The sequence below is a fragment of the Aythya ferina genome (genome assembly GCF_964211825.1).
Source record: "Aythya ferina genome assembly, chromosome: 4".
In the NCBI taxonomy this organism is placed as follows: Eukaryota; Metazoa; Chordata; class Aves; order Anseriformes; family Anatidae; genus Aythya; species Aythya ferina.
The window spans coordinates 12,444,573-12,466,898 of NC_140300.1; the positions used below are offsets into that span (position 1 = coordinate 12,444,573).

General features: G+C 36.8%; 1 protein-coding gene across 1 annotated transcript in view; it reads left to right on the top strand.

Annotated features, from left to right (window-relative positions):
- Positions 1–22,326, top strand: part of PPP2R2C (protein phosphatase 2 regulatory subunit Bgamma) — a 186,870-nt gene that overhangs the window by 144,007 nt on the left and 20,537 nt on the right. Inside the window, 1 exon segment of the mRNA XM_084517962.1 lies at positions 14,893–15,057. Within this exon segment, the coding sequence (XP_084374088.1) occupies positions 14,893–15,057 (165 nt within the window).

Below are 22,326 nucleotides of genomic sequence, written 5' to 3' on the forward strand. Positions count from 1 at the left end.
ATGAACTGCAATCTGTTTACCCAAGAGGCTGGTTGTGACAATGACACAACAAATACAATGGTGGAGTTTCTGGACATTCAGCTCATGTTTGAACATCTTTACAAATTACATGGGAAAGGCTGGAGAAAAAATGTCAGATTAGCAGTGATATGCTAAGTTTTTTCCAAGTAAAGTAGTTTATCTTGTAGAATTTTATTTGAGAACAGTTGGTTTATAACCATTATTCTAGCAGTTTTACAAATCACTAAGAATTATTTATTTCTTTGGAAACAAAAAACCAAAGTAATGCAGATCTTAAGTTAATTCTCTTGCTGGCCTCCTTGGAAAATGTATTAATTCAGCTTTGCAAAATTTGACCAGAATACGTGCTTTAGATAAAGCCTTAGGCAAATCAAATGCAATTAGTTGTTTTCTGGTTTGCTTTTTTATTAGCATAAACACTATCTGGGGTGAAAAGCAGAGAAGTGAATTTTGTGCTATGGCTGTGTAAATTTTCATGAGGCATATGCAAGACTTCTGTACGGTGCTTCCCACTTGCAAGCAGATTTGCTCAGTATTGTTTGGGCAGGAGGAGGCAACGGAGAGGAGAAGGTGAGAGGAAAGAAGGGGGAAGGTCAGCTGGTAAATAATTACTCATATAAGGCTTTTCTTTGCTGAAAGGTTTTATGTGTTTGGTTGTGTTATGGAGAGCGAGTCTCACTGTCCTTAATTATAGATGATACTCTTCAATGGAAAAGAAGTGAGGGAAAGGTTGCTGTATTTGTTAATGTTGTCTGAAATGGCATAGCAGTGTTGCCCATAGCTTAAGCCTTTAGATAAGTCATCTTGGGTGTAGTGAATGAGAAAACAGGACTGCTGGAAGCATACTGATAAGGCTTACTTCACATCAGCAGCAATCTTTGGACTATCTAGCTGCACTAAATATTCTTTATGAGAATGTGTTTGTATCGCTCATAGAACTGTGTAGCTCATAGCACTTGAACTCCCTTCATTTCCTTGTAGCACACTATTTCACTCTGGAGGCTGTCATGGCATTGCTATGGAAACAACATCACCGTTTCCAGCATGTACTCATCTTGAGACTCATCTTGACTAAAATACTCATTTCTCAGTCAGATCAATATAGTCCAGTGTTATCCCGTTTTAATAAAAAATTCCTTCTTCTGTGTCCCAAAAGGGTTAAGCTAATTAGCAAATCACCATAGGGCCTTCTTATAGTCTAATATATTCCAGCATTTGAAGCATATTGTGGATAGTCAGATCGTTAGGCACTGTATCTTGGGGAACTTAATTTACTTACAAAGCAAACAACAACAATAAAAGCAAAGAAACAGTAAAACCAAAACATCACAGTACATAGATGGAGACCAAGTTTGTGGCAGCCCATTGTTCACCTGTATAACGTGGGGCTTTTAACATCGTGCTCTGGGGCAGCCAGCAGGCTGGGGAAGATATCTAGTCTAGCAAAATTCCTGTTACCTGCCTTGGTGCTATACATTTGAATGCTAAACTGAAAAAAATATGCACTATTCTCTTAGCGTTCATGGAACTGGAAGATGACAGGTTTATGTCCTTGAGTGAGATAAGGTTGCTTCTATAAAAATTCCTCAGACGCGATGACTGTGCACAAGCTGTATTCACAATGCATTTTCCATGCTCACAAAAAATGCCTTCACTGTATGAGAACCTGCTCCTGCCCCCACCCCAGCTCAGTTTTCCTCAAGCATACACATTCTGTTTGGAGAGTTTGCAGATGTTATTTCTCTTCTTTTGAGAGAAATGTGTAATATATTCTAGTACTTCCTATTCTATCAAGAAAGTTTCTGCCACCTGCATCAGGGGCTTAAAAGGTATATACCGTACGAGGAAGCCATATTCTCACAGAGTTGCTACCAGCTAAATTTGAGTAGCTTTTCCTCAAATTTGTGGTGTTCTTGTACTCTTTACTTCCTGGAGTCCCCCCTTCTCCCACATGCATTGTCTCTGTCTCTCTCCTTTAAAGGCAAAGTGAAGATGTCTGCAAAGCTAAAATCACACCTGTAAGTCAGAAGCAGGGGATTGCAGAAAGGATTGCAGTATGTACAAACTATCTGTACAGTTTGGCAAGCTCTTTTAGAGTGTAGCTGTTGAGGAATGGTTGCTTTGCTCTCCTAATTAAAACACTCCTACGTGAATAACTAAGGGGAAAAAAGGCTATTTTCAACAAGCTGCTTAGATTCTGGATTGATGTAATGTACTCTTTACTTTCTTTTCTTTCTTTCTTTCTTTCTTTTTTTTTTTTTTTTTTTTTTTTTTTTTTTTCAGTGGGGTAATACTGGCCTTGTAAAAATAAGAGCTGACAGTAGGAGTGACTCTGTCAGGGATTGTAGTGATAGGACAAGGGGTAATGGGTTTAAACTAAAAGGGGGTAGATTTAGGTTAGATATAAGATATAAGGAAGAAATTCTTTACTGTGAAGGTGCCGAGGCAGTGGCACAGGTTGCCCAGAAAAGCTGTGGATTCCCCATCCCTGGAAGTGTTCAAGGCCAAGCTGGATGGGGCTTTGAGCAACCTGGGTTGGTGGGAGGTGTCCCTGCCCATGGCAGTGGGGTTGGAACTGGAATTTACAACTATCAAAAGTTTATGCATCCTCCTAGGAGACACAAGAGCTGGGAAGGTGACAATCTCTGTTAGACAAGGTAAGAGTTAAAGTAACTTTAAACAGTGTTTTTTAGAGAAAAAAAAAAAAAAAAGCCATAAAGAAATGTGCTTTGGCCTCTCTTCCTTTTTTTTTTTTTTTTTATGAGTCAATCAGCATTTACTTTATATGTTTGAGGCCTGATTTAATGTTGCAAAATGTGATGATTTTGATGAAGTCCAATAATCATTTTTTTTAAGCTGAAATATGAACTACATACCAAACATCACTGAGGTGTACAAGCAAAGCTAGATAGAGTTCCAATATCAAAATTATGTATGCACCATAAAAAGACTTAATATAGATTAAATTGGAGAAATAACTTAGAATAAAACCCTATCATCATTTTAATGGAGCTGTTAAGCAATATTACTAGATATCAATGATCAAATAAAGCCTGTTTTTCTTTAAGCTGTTTTATATTCTGTAGGGGTCTACACTAATTAGATATGTAATAATAGATAAATAATAATTAAGAAGAATAGAAAAAGAGGAAAGAATTCTCTGACTGTTAGACTGGGGACCACACTGACTCCATGGGTATGTAATTAAACAATGCATCTGGCACCTGTTCTTCATAACCACTGTAGTCAAACATAGCATAAAATGAAGAATTTTAAGCGTTAAAAAAAAATATCTCGTAAGACTACTGAAATGAGGATTTTTTGAAATGTGGTAGCTGGGGAAATCCTTGATGTGTGTTTCTGCTGCCTGATAGGAATAATACAGTAGGGATTATTTTATTTAAATCGCACAATGTGTGTTTTTAGTGTCAGTTGAAGACTAAAATTAATGAAAAATTAAGTATGTATAACTGTAAATTGCTATAATCTCTGAACCATATAGAATCCTGATAGTAACAGGGCTTTTCCTAAACTCTCACCAAATTCATCTGTAAGAAAAATGCTGTGTCACTAGTGTAAAGTGCCAGGAGGAAACTGCAGTTCTAGAGTCACTGAAAGGATTTTGACTTATAGCCACTGACATAGATATAGCTTCTACAATACTGTTATTCAGAAGAATACAGGCATTGAATTGGTTCTGCTTCTGTTGAGGTAAAACTATGCCCAACGCAAGGACACAGCATTATCTTTAACATGATCATAATCTACTGTAGAATATCATAATTGATTACAGTTTTTAAGCTTTTCAGAGCCAAGACAGTCCTGTCTTTATCTTGTGCAAATTGTGGACTTTATCTGTAACTAACGTATGTGACTCAAGTAATAGATAATAATTCTAAGCAGTAAGGCTGTGTGAATAGTGACCCTAAGAACCTTAAGGGTGATTTGTTTTCAAGAAATACAGTGAAGTCTCCTCATCTTTTAGGAGACTCTGATACCAGATCCTGAGGGCTATGAAAATGATGAATAAATTTGCAAAAGTGGTCTTCAAAACTTTTGTTTGATTTTGTTTCTTGCCCAAGGTTACCTTATGATGCTTGTCAGAAACCACTGCATTTTAACTGTTCTCATCACTTTAAGTTGACTCATATCTCAAGAATTTGACTATCAGTCAGTCAGACAGAATTGGATGAAAAATCACATCTGATAGCTAAAGGTGAGAGATCAGTGCTAGTTAAACAGTATTTTAGCATCGAATCACTGTCTGAGACCATTCTGCCAGACTGCTGAAATGTTCATTGTAGTGAAAGCAAACAATACACGGCTGGAGGATCAGATATCAGTGTCTTCAGGGCATGGGATAGAGCTATGAAAATATTCCCTATCTAGCTGTCCTCCAAAAATACATAAATCGAAAGAGTTGAGTCTGACTGTGAAAAACTAATTATAGCTGAGGCCATTGCATTCTTGGCAATGATGAGTCTTTTCCTTTTTCTGGAATTGTTTTTAAAGAAGTTAATTTAAAGTGATTTGAGCATAGCTGTAGCCTTGGGATAATTACTGCACTGCAGATTTATTGTTTAATAAAAATATTAATTTGTTAATCAGAATACCTAATTTTCTTACTTATCACTCCTGTCCACAGACTATTTGAATGAATAAGTATGTGATTCAGTTATCCTTTTAATGGATTTCTCCTTTATCTAGACCTCCATCTTCTCTAATGCAGTTGTCCCCAAATAAAGATGCATACCCATTATGTAGTTGCTGCAGAGGTAAGGAAAAATGTAGCCAGAGGCATTAAAATATTCTTGGTTTTTAGAACCATACAATGAATTGCAAAAAAAAAAAAAAAAACAAAAAAGAAAATTGTCTGGAGTTGCAGCGGATGATAAAGCATAGCGTGAAATCCTGAGCCCATAAAAGCCATGTCAGAACCCTTTAATAGTACACTAAAAAACAGCACCAGGATTTCACTGTGTTTGTATATTTGTAGAGTGATCAAGGTGACACAACTATAAAGGACACTTGGAATTTTACAATAGGTCCAAAGATATCTTTTCACAGATCTCCACAGAGTTAATTGCTTTCCAGTCTACTTGGGACTGTTCTTCTGCTTGTAGCAAACAAATAACCATTTTGCACCAGAAATGCCGTTTAAAATCCCATGATCTCAAGCTTTCTCAAGTTTGTTACTGTTGGAGAGAGAAACAGCACTTAGAAGAGATGAAATTGATGTTAACAACATCAGACAGATTTTTTCACCCTAGCAGTTTATGCCACGAGATTTTTCAGGTTTTATCTGGAATCTGAGATCCTTCAGCAGAGAAGGACTTAGAAACCATAGTAAGAGTATTAAATTGCAGCAAAAGGGTCTCATCACAGAAATGATACTTAGCTAAGTAGCACTCACACTTAGCATAACACGACTGCAGTCAATGAAGTTATTTCTGCGGAAGTGGGTAACAAGATTCAGTCCAAGATTTATTGTCCCGCTAATTTTATTTCTTCAGATCAGTTTTAATCAGTATGGTGTCAATGTGGAAGATTTTAAATTGCATGCTTCTGTTTCCTCCTGGATTAATGTCTCACTGAAGCGTTTTAAAAATGAACCATTCTCTATTGTCACGGGTGCAGGCTGTGTGTCCAACCTGAAAAACATGTATTATGAATTTATTGAAAGTTAGAGAAAAAAAACATTTACACAGTTCCAGGTACAATTATATGAAAAGATAATGTATAAATAATTCAATCAGCTCTGCCAGAGGGGAGAATTCTTTTAAATGGGTCTAATTATTCTCATTCCCTTGTGAGTTTGGACTTGAAATTAACCTTGCAAAGCACAGTCTTTTGTGGAGTATTAATATAAAGAAGAAAATGTAACTTGCTGTGTTCATCAGCTAAAATCTTTTAACTTGAAAAGCATTCCACAGAAGAATGGAGAGATAATAAAAATGCCCACGCAGTCATCTGAGTTATTGAAAGCCACGTAGTCTGTACCTCAGTGCTCTGAGCCTTTAAAACCTGAGGCCCTGGAAGGTTTTTTTTTTTTTTTTTTTTTTTGCTATTGCGGTAGCTGGGGTACTTCTTATTAATACAGACATTTCAATTTTTCATCTACTATCATAATACGCACTGGGAAGGATTGCACTGAAGTGGTGCCATTACATATGAAATTACAATACTTTCCATTTAGGGAGTTCACTTTTAGGGCCTTTGGAACAAAAATGCTCTTGTAAATAAAAGTCATGTTAATTTAAACAAAGTGACAGGACCAGAGTTAAGGCTAAGTCTATTGTGACTGTTTTCATAGTGAGTAGTTATGTGGCTTGTCTGGAATCAATGTTCTGAAAAGAGATCAAGCAAACAAACAGACAGCTCTGAATATCGAACTCCTTTGCCTCAGAGATAACCTGCATGTTTCAAACTTCCAGAATCCATATTTCTCTGCAGCGCCTAGAGACAAAGCTGATGGGCATTTTTGTAAATCCTTTCACATAGATTAAGCAACTAGCTAATACTCCTGCCAAAAGGTTTTAATAGGTGTCATATAATTTAATAGAGATGATTTTGAAAACTTTCACTCTGGAGATTCTCATGAGAACTGAATCTCTTCCTCATTTTCATTTTCACATTGCTGATTTTCAAGGATTTCTTGGCAGCGCAAAGATGCTTGCATGCAGAAGTGTCTGTATAAATGCTAAATTGAAGCCTTTATTACTATTTTTAAAATAACTGTTTTTCAGAAAAATCTAGATTTTTAAAGATAGATTTATTTGACTACTTCTATAACAAACATGCAGGGAGGGGGAGAGCATTATGCTCTAAAAGACATTTCTAGGTAGCTAGACTCTGCAAAAAAAGAATTAGTCCTTTGATTTCAAATATAAATTCACTTAAAATTTGGAATTATTTTACTTCAATATGGTATAAATACTGCTGCACTCATGATTTCCACAAGGTATGTAGAAGAATAAATTGCATATAGGGAAGGAAGAATTTCCACCAAAATGCTCTAAAGAGTCTATACCCTTCAGCTGGAAATTCTGTACCTGCCTTTTAATAGGCAGGTCTTCCTACACTGCATGAGATTCTAATAAGTATAAAGAAATACATTTCTTTATAGTATTGTCTGTTAGTGCATAGACTATTCTTAAAAAAAAAAAAAAAAAAAAAGAGAGAGAGAGAGAAAGAGAAAGAAAAAAAAAAAAAAAGACATTTTATTTCTGGTTTCCCATAAGTTCTGTGGGAGGCAATCCCTGGCAACTTCAAAGATGCAGTTCAGTGAGTTATATTTGTTGTATTTCTCTGTACTTTGGGAGACTGCATTCAGCAAACCAAGTAGGTCCCTCTCAGTTCTTTTCTAAATATCTCGATATCTAAATATCTCGTGACTGGTATCTGCTATCTTCCAAATATAACATTAAGCATTCCACAACAGTTTCAAACAATTAATTAACATGCAAATCTATCAACTAAATGACTCTGAGACCTGTCAGTGATTGAGTACTATACACTGAAAACTGCAAATGTGCCTTTAAAATGACTGGTCTTTTCTGTTGACTCATCCACTTGATTTTGCTCTCAGCTGCGTGTATATACAGAAAATAATTTATTTGCTCTTGAAAAATTTAAAGATGCACGTGGTTGCAGCTAAAACAGACGTGACTGTGCCTACAGAAGAAAATGTGTGTGTTCTGCTGTAAAAAGCAGGCTGAAAAATCAATTTTTAATTGCATTAAAATTTTCCAGTGGCTAATTCTAAATTCTTAAAGTAAATTAATGGTTGCAATGTGTATGAATAGGCCTATATATGAGAAATTTAGCATGCCATTTGTGCCATTGCAGTTCCAAAAGAGAAATGTGATGCTAACAGAAAAACTTCTCAAAAAACTTTGCCATGTCATGCCTCAGTCTCTTATCTAGAGAGCATTGACCCTGATACTGAGTCTCCTCTGCTTTGAACTTAACAAATGGAAAATGTTTCCTTTTACTACTTTTAGTTTCTTACTGAATATCTCCAATTCTGAATTAAATATGAGACTAAATCCAGTGCCTTTGGTTCAGAGATTTGGGATAATGTATTTAAGGTCCGTTGCTGGTTCCCTGTTTGGGCTTGGATGAGTCTTGTTAGTCCCTTAGTCTTGAGGTTCTCTGGTTCCTGTTTGCTGCCAGTGAAATGAATGAAATCTTGCTTTCTAAACATGTTTAAAGGGTCTGAATATTCACCTCTCTGCACTTCATAGGTTTTTAAGTTTTATGGTGTTAGAAAACATAAGTAGAGAACTAAATTGGACATGAATCTGGCTGCAGCTGTAGCTATTAGCTTGTGAGGAAACATGGGCCACCTTTTGCACCAACAGTGTTGCCCTCAGTATGTGTGATGCCCAAGGAGCACCACTGCAGCACACAACCCTCATATTATCTATGTCATAAAAATGCTTATTATTATCAGTAAGGCAGAGGATGTGCTGAATATATCAGCGTATCCCTGGGTGAGCTAGATCTCAACAGTACCTTAGTTTTTATATCACTTGTTTACCTAATTGTATTACTTGTTTAACTGTCTGCCTAATTCTCCGTCATGACTAGTCCTAGCTGAGTAGCTGAAAGCTTCATTGCTGCTGCAGCCTCTTGGCTATTACTGTGGCTTTTCTTCTTCCACTAACATCTCTTTTTCATCTAATTTAGGCTGTAATCTTTGAGTTATAAGAAACCTCAGAAGTTCAAAGAACATTGTTAACATTACTTAGCCTCTGTATGCACTTTGTACTTATATTGTCTTTATATTACGAGCAATTCTTTTGCTTTGTGTTTGCCCAGCACCTAACATAACTGATCATGAGTTGGCTTTCCACATAGGGCTAAAAGGCCTGTAGCAGTTTCACTATTTCTCTATCTCATAATCCTGATGAAGAAAACTGAAGAAAAATGCAGAAAAAAAAAAAAAAAGCTGGAACCCTTTGTACTATCATAATGGCACCATCTAAATGCCTTTGATGGAAGCATTTTCTTGCCAATCCACATCAGCAAATTCCCACCAGTGTGGGACTGTTGCCAGATTTCCCAACTCCAATACAATATGTTGAAGAATCATTGTTGTAAAGACCATAGAAGTAAAAATGGAATTGGGCTGACATTTTACTAAGTCATTTTCAAGTATGGATCAATACCTTGCATTAGCAGATATTAGGTACAAGGCAGCTTGAAGGAGCACTCTTATGCAGCAGTTTCTTTTTTTGTGGTTCAGAAGAGTCAAATGGTACAGACAATGTAATTGCAACTCCCTGGGCTTTTAATAAAGCCCATATAGCACATGCTTTTAGTAAAGCAGTGGAAGAATGCTGCATGATAAAAAGCATTGACATTGTGGCTATTAGGAGTACTTAGAGTATAAATACCGGGTCATCTCTCTGCCTAAGGTAAGAGACTGGAATTGGACGAAAAGGCCAAATTCATTAACCTATTGATAATCCATTCCAGAGACCCTTGACTCTTGGACAACAGGTCTGAGAGTTAGAGACTCAAAAGCTGCACTCTATCCAGTGGTGTCTGTACAGTTGTGACATGCCTATAGTGGAATTGTCCTTCAACAGTGAAAACATAAACAACGTCTTTAAGAAATAAAAAGAAAGGAGCAAGGAGGAAACTATGTAAAAGTTAGGGCCTGCTTCTTTCTTTCATAGTAAGTTGATGTAATCACATCATGGTGTTATCAAGCATACTGAGGCCTGATTCTGTGCCTGCTGCTCAGAAATATATACAACCTGCAAGAAAACTGTTGGCATTTGGAACTAATGCTCTCAGTTGACGCATGGTATAGGAATGATATAACCACCATGTAGGAAGTGTAAAACTGGTAGAGCTTGATTTGTAAGCATCGCAGTTCCCTCCTTATAATGAAAATGGTGTGCACTAAATGACTAACAGAGGAAATCACTTGGAGAAATGCTTATATTAAAACAGTGTAGAGCCTCAGCAGGACCACAGCAATCAATTACCCTAAAGTGAAGCCCTGGCAGCTTCCATGAATTGCTATTGATTTTGACTCCTAGTCAGTGAATCTTTCTAGGTCTAGGCTAGAATGTAGGTGTGAGAAGCAGACAAAATTAGGAGCAGGAACAACCTCCTGTGAAAAACACAGGGAACAGCCAGGTTGGGAAGATGTGTTATGGTGAATTTTATTTTTCGGAAAAGTGTGCAAATTTCAAAATGCCAAGTCCCACTCAGGGGTAAAAATGAAGTGTCAAAGCAGAATATATTGAAATAAGAAAGATGAGGACATTTTTTTCTTATAAAGTTATTATGGAAAATTCTGTCTGGCTTTCTAAATAAAGTCTCTGCTCTGCATTGCAGTTGAATAAAGGGGGTTCAGTTAAATTAATTTCTGTAGCCTGAATCCAAGTATACCAATGATTTCCTTCCTATAATGAACCCACAGACCTTGCAAAAATGATTCCAAAATAATGATGTAAGATTCAGTCCCTTATGTGCTATAACTTCTGAATTGCAAGTTTGGCTTCTACAAAATTCAGTTTCTAATAGTATTCCTTGATGGTTTCTAGAAGATAAAGCAGCTGTTTGTTTATGCATACTGTTTACTTCAAAGGGAATTTAATCTGTTTTGAGGAAACTGCTATGTACACATTATCATACAAGGAAACTCATTCTGGAGCCTTTTTTGCTCAGCAGGAACCTTATGTATTTTCCACAGTCTTGTTATACACGTTTTGGCATGAACATAAAGCAGGCGTGCTCATTTATATTCTAGCTGATCAAATGGAGAAGACTGAACAATGTACATTTTGGATCAAGGTGAGGGCCATCTTTGTGACCTGCCCTAAAAGAAACTTTATGGATCAACGTCTCACAGAAGGGAATATTTTTGGTAGACCAGTGGCCCAAAGGCAGTGGAACAAATCATCTTCCTCTTATTATCCTAATTTTAATATCAGCTGCACAACAGCAGACAAAACACTGGACTAGAACTAAACAAACCATATAACTGAAGTCTGCATTCAGTTTTCATCCCTCATATTGAGTGCTCCTGCAGATTGCTAGTCATGCCTTTCCTTATGCCCTTTCCTACTTCCTCTTGCAGCGTTTTGCTTCCCTTTCTCTCCTCCCTCAGATCTTTCCTTACAGCCTCATTCCCTCTCTCAGTCAGGTCCTGTCCTGCCTGCTAGTTCTGCTGTGGTCTGTCTCTGCTGTTGGTAAAGGCGACCTACTCAGCCTTAGCCAAAGCTCAACATTATGTTACCTGAGAGTATGTTTGTTGCCTTTAATATACTTAATTCCTGGTCTTGTAGCTCTACTAACCCAACTGTAACAACATCGTTTCTCACTATTGTGTGACCTTCCATTTCTGTTTTGCTGTGAAGAGCATCTGCTGGCCTCTTCCTAGCTTTATCCCATTTCACTGAGCCAGGAAATGGAGGGGAGTCATGGCAAACAGCTTGGTTAGGAGGAACTGAGACCTCTTTTACTTTTTTGAGCAACAAGATAGTTTCTTTTCCTTGTTTTAATGTTAATGACTTAAAAGTCTGCCAATGCACCCCAGTAGCTGCCAAGGCACCAGTTCAGCCTTCCCTCAGTGCAAGTATGTACTAGGGATGGAAATGCCTCCTTGTCATGTATGTGTGGGAGTGAAAGCAGCGTGAAGACCTTTCTCATTTTCTTAGGGAAATTCCTACCCTGTTTGGGCGCAGGAACATCATTTTTTTGTTTAGGACAACAGAATTATATCCCTGTGTACTGCCACCAGTAGACTGTTAAGTGATTTGGTCTCTTAGAAAGCTTTGATCCTAGTTTTTTCCACAGACTGGAAATGGACCACATGATGTGGTACAACAGGACTCAGAAGTGACTGTGGTACTTCAGATGTAAGTCAACTGGGGAGAAGGACTGTGACCAAGTCAAGACATCCCTCCACAAGATACAATTGCTAGGAAGCCATTAGCATAGGAAGTGGCTCTACAGCTTTGTGCTTGCTAAAGGGACTGTTTTTCCCTTTAGCAATGGAATTTTCATTTGATCAGTTTTTGCCAAATTCCCTCTTCATTGAGCTCTTTGACTTTAGCAAATGGCCTGTTTCTGAAGCATGCTCTCTGGTCCAATTTTTAAAATACTTTTCTTCCATATGACATTGTGCTTAGAAAGGGGGGGGGAAAGACACAAAGGGAAGATGGAAAAATAGAAATGCAAAGTGTCTCATGGGAGATGCTTGCCCTTACCATGTCATGCTAGTTTAAACACAGTTCCCACACATCACATGTCAAGCTGTACTTGATTGTTTTCAAATAGATGGCAAAAAATCATGAGAGGAGGAAAATGTTCTGTTTTGTGACAAGTTCTTCATTTGATACATTGGGTTCTGTAGCTGTCATAGCAAAGTCTGTTTTTTCATCAATTATTACAAATGTATCTGGAGTAAGTCTCTTCCCCATCTCTCTATTCCTTTGATTGTTTTCTTTGATATAAGTGTTACTGTTTTTTTTTTTTTTTTCTAAATCTATTGAAACAATGAGTTTTCTGTGGTGCATTTGCTGTATGATCCTCACTAGGCAATGAGGTTCTTTCTCAGTGGAGATTTAGATCACATCTGGAAATGCAGTCTGTTTCAAGTATTTTATGCTTTTCTGGCAGGAGAATGGAATACTTAATTTCATTTTTCAGCATAGGGTTATTCATTTCATACAATGAAGGGAAATTCATCAATATTGTCTTCAGCATCCAGAAAAATGATACTTACCATGACTGTTTCACATACTCTATTTATATTTTATATCTTTCTCATCACTCAGCAATTATTCATCTCTCTGCTTAGAGGTGAAATTCTTGTATTGAGTTACTATAATTTCTCTGAACTCCTGAAAGCAATTCAATCACTGAAAGCAATTGCTTTTACTTAAATATATTTCTTGAGACAGATTCAACAAATACCAATAACCAAGTAAAGGTTATTTTTTCCTGTTAATTTTCAAGAATATTTAGTGATGCTTTATAAGAGAAGCTAAATCAGTGTAGCTACATTTTAATATTCACTGCACTAATACTAATCACGATAGATTCTTGGAGATGGATGCAAAAATGATAGTGCAAGTAAGTGGGAATGCAGTTGAAGTGAAACATTAATTAATTCCCAGCTGTTATTAAATGTCACAAGGTATAGTTTTGCTGATATTTTCCTTTTCAAAGCACTTGGTTTAAAAACAAATAAACAAGCAAACAAAATCAATGTGATGTATTTGTCTATGCAAAATCATCAAGGTAATTATCTATGAATCTTTTGTATTGTTATGCTTAGTTTCACTGTAGTGTCTCTAAATCTGCATGTTTGAGAAAGATCAAAGTATAGAGCATAACGTTGGTGATAGACTGTACCCTGTTCCCACAGAAATCAATTAAAGGTCTTCCATTGGGTAGTGGGAACAGTGGGAGCAGAAACCAGCTTAGTATCATGATATGTTGTTACTCTTGCCATCACTAAAACAGCTTTTCTCATTTATCTTATCCTCTGAGATGTTTAAATTTTGAACATCAGCTGATTCAAATTTTATGTTTGGGGAATCCAGGCACTGAGATGATTTGTGTTTAGGGCACTGAAGTGGGATTCGGCAGATCTGGGTTTGTTCTGTCATGCATTTCCCATGTGGTCTTATGCAAATAATTTTTTGCCTCTCTGTGCCTCATCAGTAAAATAGGGTAATGCTACTCTTCGTGTTCGAAGGATTTGTTAACATTTGGATGGCTTATCTATAGTGGATTGCTGAGGGCCATATGAAAATGTACAATCTTATTTAAATATACTGCTTTACATATACATCCTTCTTTCATTTTATTGCCTCTACACCTGCTGCTTTCTTACAACTGCCTCATGGGACTCTTTCATTCTTTTTTTTTATCAGCAATCTTCCACAGGCTGGCCTTCTCCTCCAAATACATGCTTGCTAGGTCTTCTCTGGGTTTTAAGCTCACCAAAGCAGGTAACATGTATGTGTAGATATGTATTATGTATGTGTTGGAGGGGTCTTACGTGAGTTGTGCTTCAGGTGGAAAATATTTGGTGATCCACCTGACAAGTCTGTGCTTGGAAAACTACATCTTCAATGTATTGTTGTTCCAGATTATGTCCATTTAAATGATTCATATATACACTTCGCAGTCGCAAAAATTCATATTGATGTCAATAGTGAGCATCTTTTACATGAAAAAAAGAAGAAAGCCATTTCAGATACTTCTTTTGCAAGTGTTCAAAGCTGAGTAGCAAAATCAATACTGTGCACAATCTCATGTTGCAGTTAAATTTTTATTTTTTAGGAAAGTATATTATACTAGTAGATAATCACCCAAAAGTATTTCCGTAAGTGCTTGTTTTTGTCCACATCTTCCTTTGCAAAAATGTATGTTTGTCTGAGACTTTTAACTTAAGTCACACATATATTTAGCTTAAGTTACGTGATTGTAAAATGCAATGCATCTTTACTAGAGTGAGCAGCTCAGAGTTATACATTGTTCCCTATCAATAAGTATTTGCTAGAGCAGTAAGGTCAATAGCAAATACAGGAGATTTAGCTACCTACTCTCTATTAGTTTAATGAAAGTGAGAATTCCAAATCTGAAATACTGAAATACTATTTCTTGGATGTCCTTGTGTGCACGGAATAGGCAAATGTTGACCCACTAATGACACCTGCTCTAAAACTGTTCTTCAAGTTTCATCTAGATGGGGCAAACAGATGAGTATATCTTCATCTAAGAGTATTAAATTTATGGTTGCTTTTTAGATAGCCATGCTTTCTTCAACAAGACAATAAGAGTCACAGTTAGCCTGCAGACAACTCCATTTTCCTTAATGAAACTTCCATTCAGACATTGTAGATATAAAGCCAGCCAACATGGAGGACCTGACAGAAGTGATTACAGCCTCGGAGTTTCATCCCCATCACTGCAATCTCTTTGTCTACAGCAGCAGCAAAGGTTCCCTGAGACTCTGCGACATGCGGGCATCAGCACTCTGTGACAAACATTCCAAGCGTAAGTCCTACCTTATATTTAGCTCCAGGTGTCATTGAAGTCTTCTTGTTCGTGAACAGTTTGGAGATGTATGAATACCCCAATGTGTTAGCTTCTTAATTGCAGGCACAGTTGAAAAGAAAACAGGAAAAAAAAAATCTTCTCATCCATACAAGTATCATCTATGAGATTGATTAGTGTTGTGTTTGTGACTGGTCTCCCTTTTGATTCTTACTGAAGGCATTATTGAAGAATCCACAACTGTTTAGCAAAAGACAGATGATTCCTAACAAATGAATTATTTGGGAGAGGGGCGTATTTAAGTAGGTGAGCCTACTGATTTGAATATACAGCTACTGTTCTAAATTCTGCACCAAGAAAATTCTGTCATTCAAACTCTTCATTTTCTGGATTCAAAAATATTGGACCAGATGACCGCCAGAGGTCCTTTCCATCCTCAAGACTTCTGTGATTCTGTGATACTTTTTCAATAATGTGTTTACATTGATACAGAGAAAATAATTAATGCAATAAGTAATACTGAGCAACTCAAAACAAACAAACAAAAAAACCACAGTATTGTGTTGTCATAGAAGATATCATCTGCTCTAATGTGATTTTATATATCCTGTATGACTGAGACAGAGCCACCAGTTCATGACAGTTTGTATTTGAAGCCTGTGTAAGAACAAGGAAGTACAATGTGAGGCTGTCTTTGTTCTCAAAGTAAGGGATGAAGGAAAATGTGTGTTTGTAACATCTTGCTATCAGGTCTTTGTAGCTCTTTGACAGAATATAGATTATCGCACCAGTACTATGGCAAGCCCAGGCATTTTGCCTTCTGCAAACAATCTGTTTATTCCTGCTCTTCTAAGAGTGAAAAACAGCAGACAAAGACATTGTGTCACGTGGCTGTTTCCTATGAGGAGCTAAGAACCTAATGAGCTGTGGTGGCTCTGCTTTAGGCACCTTCAGGACTGGGGCTTCTAGGACACTTCCATCTCACAGAAGTGGGTGTTTGGTGTCTTTGTGAATGTACAATCACTGGGGAGGAAATTCAGGAGAAATTCAAGAACTTTAGAGTTGTTTTTTTTTTTTTGTAGAGTTTTTTAGAGTTTTTAGACTTTTTAGAGTTTTTTTTTGTTCCTACCTGAATCTTTTGAGGAAGGTGGGTCTTGCTGGTAGGAGAGGGGAAAGAAAGTGTTTGAAGATTTGTGTGACATACATGTTGCACAAAAGCTATATTTTAAGTGAAGCAGATGTATTAGAGAGCTTATGATTAGACCTTTTGGCTGCAAGGAGAATTGCATATGCTCAAAACCTCTTAGGATGAGATCTCCAATTATAGAAAATAAGCTTTCAGGACAATTTCCGAAGCAGACAAGTGTTTTATGTTTGTTACCTCTATCCCCTTATACTTGTAGGGAGAATTCAGTACCCTTAAGTGAAACGCAAACACAGTGTGATCTGGTGCATTGTTGTGGGTTATCCTTTCCCACTTGTTTTCTTCCTTAGTACATTCATTTCTTCCTGCTAATAGAACCTACTTGCCCCTGTACCTCAGTGCCAAATGCCAATCATAACCTATTAAAAACAACAATACAGTAACTGTGGATGAAGGAAGGCATTTTATCCCAGAAGGGAGCGTGGGTTCTAATGGTCATTGATTAAACCCTATTTTCCAGATCTATGAGTTAGAAAATAGCCATTTAATGTAGCATTGCTGCACTGAACTCAAGTCAAGCTCATTGAGAAGCCGAGTGTGTAGAGCATGTACAGTACAAAATTGAGAACCTAATGGTAGAGCTTACAAAGCGTTACAAGGAGTAGGCTCATGTACTGCTGATTAGAGTGGTTTCAGTATAGCTCTCAGTGGCATGCAAAACTAATTATGTAAAGCCTGTAGCAACCTAAAAGGATATATATTTAGAAACGAGCAATCTGGGAAATCAAATATTTGCATGATCATCTCTCTAGTCCCTTCTCAGTGCATCTGGAGCCTCTTTACCATTGCTTTCTGCATGGTGCACATGCATGATCAGTACCCTACTCTCCTAGCTCAGCTTGACTTCACACCTTTCCTCATGACTGACATGACTTTTCAAATAAAATAGGTACAACTAAAGTCTCTATAAACCCTCATGTTCTGCATTGGAACCCTGCTTTCTTCACTCTGTCTCATATCACCATGATCTGTACTTCAGATGCTGCTCTGAGATTGCAATAGATACTTGTACATGTATTTTACGGAAGAAAGGTTCAATGTAAAACTGATTAAAAGTACCTGGATGCTGAGCATATATTGTGAACTTCTGGTTTTACTCTTTTTCCAGGCCCTTTGTTATCCAAATCTCTGTGGTCTGGCTAAAAACTGTTGCAGCTTTTGGAGGAAAGGCCCTTCCATTTCTACAAGTCTAGAGTGTGCCATGAATAATTACTGTGTTGTACTGCATAAATAAATCACATGCTTAATATCTGTAGTGTAAGTCACTGACACAGGATGTTAATAAATTATACTGTTCTTGAAGATTCTGGTTTGCTAAATTCAGTGGTGAAATCTCTCTGTTCTGCATTAGTGACAGCAACATTACAAGGTTTCCCTTATTAATCTTTCATGGCTCTGACATGGAAGAGACAAGAGACTTCCTCCATATCTGCTTATCCTTGGTGCCTATGCTGAGATTTATTAACAAGCTGCCAATTTGTGTGATGAGTTTTAATGGGACCTCTGTCCCTTAGAAAAACTGTCTCAAACCACCAAATCCATCCATAAGGCACTGAAAGAATATCAGGTCAGCAGCAGAGTTTTAAATGGTCATTGAGATACCGATAAGGTGTGATAGAATGTGTTGTTTTTCTAATAGACTACCTGGAACTGCTTCTTATAACACCTCTTTAATAGATCATGCAATTCTGGGTGAGCAATCAGAAGCAAAATATACGTGGCCGTTACAAATGGATATCCAGGAAAGCCCAATCTGTAACTGTAGGAGAGATACATACGTAATACTGCTCCATGTTATTATCAGACTTTGCAAGTAGTGGGAGATAATTCCATCAAAATATTCTGGAGAGAAGGAGAAAAAAGATGCATGTTCCTGCTTATTTAGAATTTTAGAGGGATGGGAATAAGGATGAAAAAGGATGAAAATGTTCTTGCAGTCCACAGGGTTATAGGTAAAGATTTAAAATAGATATGAAAGTCAGACTTCAGCAGCAAGAAATAGGGAATTATTTAAATATTATGGGAAATATTAATATTTAGATTAATATTAAAATTTTAATCTAAATAACATGGAATAAGGTTGTCTTTGAGGTATAATTCAGGCAATGTGTGGCAGCGCAATGCAGAAAGAAAGTATACTGGGACTCTCTGAGAGTAGCAAAACAAGGGAATCTAACAGCTGAAAAAGTATCACTGTTAGAGCAGTTATCAAGAAACATCCAAGAAGCAGAGGAACTACCCACTCTGTCCTTAATTTGAGGAATTCAGCTAACAAGGAAGACAAGCTAAGGACTTGCAGTAAGTTTTGGTGCAGTAAGACTCTCCTGACTGAAGCAATTTAAAGCACAACTGAATAACAAATAATTGCTAATTTGGTTTTGATCGTGCATGGAGATAATATTCTTCCAAACAGCTTGTAGACTAAATAGGTAAATACTGCTGTTTCAGCAAATCATCTAATAAAGCAGACAGTGAAAGAAAACTGAGCTTATGCACATGAAGTCAAAAAGAAATGAAGAGCTTTTTCAGTAGTTCATCAGAATTACTAAACTCAGAATTAAGTGGAAAATGGAAACTTCATATTTATGCAACATGGAAATCTAAGTCACTCAAGTATAACTCTTATTGATATCCATTCTAATAGCCTTAATATCTCACAGTTATTGCATACTTCAGAAGATGTAATCTATTTAAATGTCATATGTTCCTTTAAGCTTTTTTTTTTTTCTGTGTATGTGTGTTCATTTCTTAATATATCTTTGCAAATTAAAAATCTATTTCTAATTATCCATTACCCATGTGCAAAATTTACATCAACATATTTCAAGGAAGGAGGAGCTGCATTTTCCTGTTTATTCTTTCTTGTGGCATGGTGGTCTTTAAAATACAAACTTTGGGACTGTCCCTCATCTTATTTTTGAGCAGAGAAGCACTTAGAGATGACAGAGAATCCTAACAGTCTCTAGACTCCTCCTGAAAGGTGCAAAGCATTTGAGCTTGTTCCTTCCCCAGTTCCATAGCATGGATAATCAGTATCTTACCCATATAGACTGGTCTTCAGAGCAACACAGGGTGAATCTGGGGTTTGGTTTGGGACCCAGATATGTGGTGGAATCCTCTCCTTTCCATGAGTTTACCACATTTTTAAATGAAATTCATGCATGAAAGAAATGCCAGCCCCTCCACTAGGATAAATACCAGTATTCTGTTGGTCTGCCCTTTAACTGAATTTGGCTATATTTTGTTGTTGTTGTTTATTTTTGATTTTAAACTTAATTCAGAGCTGCAGAAGCAACCAAAACAGAAATCAAAGAAAATATGCTTGAACGTGTTGAATTTTAAAAGTTACATGAATGATATTTACTAACCTTTTAAGGGAGATTGCAATTACAGAGACAAGACAGCTTTCAGATTTCTGAGTGAATATGGATTATCTTTCATTTGCAACAGAGAACAACCAGATGCACAAAAAAGCCTGTGACAGAGTATCCCTGCTGGATTTGCTAATTAATATTGACCTTTCCAAATGAATGATGCTTATTGTATGACTGGAAGAGAGACAACTTGTTTTTCTTTTATGTGAGCTTTACATTGGAAATTCGCTTTTTATTTCTGCATCTGGTTTCATGTCAAGTTATCTGAGAGAGAGACAGCCAGCATTCTCCCTTTGTGCATTGAGAAGCTACTGTCAAAGTAATGTCCACTTCAGGCAAAATCTGCAAGGTTTCGTGTGACAGGAGTGGAACTTATCTGAGCTTCTCTAATGATTTGACCACATGCTTTAATAAAAGTTTATTCTCCTTATCCTAATTATAGATTTATTTTTTAAGGATGCACTACAAAGACATGTATTCATTGCTGGTTTTATATCCACAATGAAAAAATGTACCTGTATCCTGATAACTTTGTAATTATGACTGTCATAACGACCTATTATTCCAATTTCATACATACTAAACTAGATCCTGGACAGGATCCTTCTTTGTGCAGGAATCTCACTGAAATTTGGTAGAAGACTGACTTTAACATGAGCTCCAGAGTTTCCATTCTGCTCAGTTTGTGTGAATGTATAATAAAGACATTCATAACATGGCTAATGAAAATTAGAAAATGCTTCTACAGAAATACGATTATGTCTGTATAACAGACATAATATTGTTGTGCAAGATATGTTAAAATTAAATCAGAGTAAGAAAAAGACTGATTTATGTACTTCCAGCTATCAAATAGTAAGAAGAAAGAGAAAAGCCTGAAGCAATGGTAAATGATTTATGATTGAAGAGGTGTTTCATTAACCCCTCTCCCCCAGCCACACACAGATAAAGCAAATAATTGCTGTAAGATTGCTTTAATTATTCAGACTATTAAAATTTCTGTCTTGTTTGCTTAATTTTTTTTAATAGCAACAAATACTGCTTTTCCATGTCTCTTGAAACCAACATTATTCTTTCAAGATCCTGTTTCACCGGGGAAAGAAAACATTTATTGCTAACCTTATGTATCAAGATTGGAAAGACTTATGCATGAATTTGGCTGTACAGGAGTAGTTTCATGTCCCATTACCTTCCATTGCGTTGCTCACAACACGTGGCATTAAACATGCACATAAGTCTTTGTGAGACTGAGGTTTAAAGAAGCTTGATCCTCCAGATTAGCCTCGCATTTTTTTCACTTCCTTGCTGTCTTTAGCACCATTTCTCTTTATTAACAAACTCACTGGCAAAGTTACATTAATAGAAGCAGCTCCATAGTGAAGCTCCCACCCACTGATCCTTAGCTATTGATCTGGCTTTGCCCTTCAGCACTAATGCACTGTCCCTTGTGGTTTGTGACAAGCTGCAGCAACTCACCACAGATGGTAAAACAGATTCTTAAATATTGATTTGGGGCTCCACTTTTAAAAGTCAGACTCTCTAGAGGTATTGATGAGAAGCCCAGTTTTAATAAGGGGTCATTGGATAAAGGAATGCGTTGCGGTAGGTGGAATTTTGGTCTTGAAGTGTAGGGATAGCTTCCAAAACTTACCCTTACTCACAGAAGGAAAATGATGTGTAAATGAACAGGTGCTCTCCAAATTTCATGAAAAGACATAGAAAATTGAAGTAATTAAAAAATAAATTAATTTTTCAGTTTAAAAAGGGATAAGCAAATACAGTGATCAGGCTATAATAATGTGAAATGTTAAGTAATTGTGGTTAGTTATTTATACTTATTGTCTAATCAGATAAATGTATTATAAGTTGCTTATAAAGGTGGAGAAAAAAAATCCCATACACGTACATGTATATCTGTATTAATCCTCATAGAACAGAAAGGCAAGATTTTCACACTAGCAATATAACCTGATCTTGACAGAGAATTTCTGAAGGAGGTGAATATAGGAGTGGATTGGCTTAATGACAGACAATAAAAGACTAAGGGGTAGTGAAAAATAAATAGTAATGGTAAATCAAACTATTACCAGTAACAGCGAAACTAAAAAGGCATAAAGAGACCATGAATTTCAAAGGGAGCCTTGCACCTGATTTGATTCACTCATAATAAACTCAGGAACTTTTTAGTACAAAATCCAAAAATAGATTTTAAATTGTGTGAAGGCTATACCTGGGTAGACTAGAGGTCCTTCCAGCACTGTATTCTGGCTCTGCAATGTAACAAAAAATGTAAGACTAGAGAGAATGTACATGTATAAGCATTGTATGAGCATATACTAGTGCAAATGTACAAGCCCTTTGCAGTTTGCAATTGGAAACCTGGGGTTCAGATTCTCTAGCAAGAGTGAACTTATTTGCATTTAGCAGAGTTCAAATGGATTTTTTTTCCTTGAATTTGTGCGTTTACTTTTGAACCCATGTATAATTTTTACTGTTCCCAATATCTATCAGTAAATCTTCTCTAACTTAATTAGGCACAGTGAGGTCTGCTCCTGCCTGTTCTATACTTGCCCCTTTGTAGTTTCCCTTGGTGACCCCTTAGTTGTTGACTAGAAGAGACAGTGTACAACGGGAGCTGTCCTTCCCTATTCATCCTCCCTGTGTCACAATTACAGACCTCTCAGAGCACTC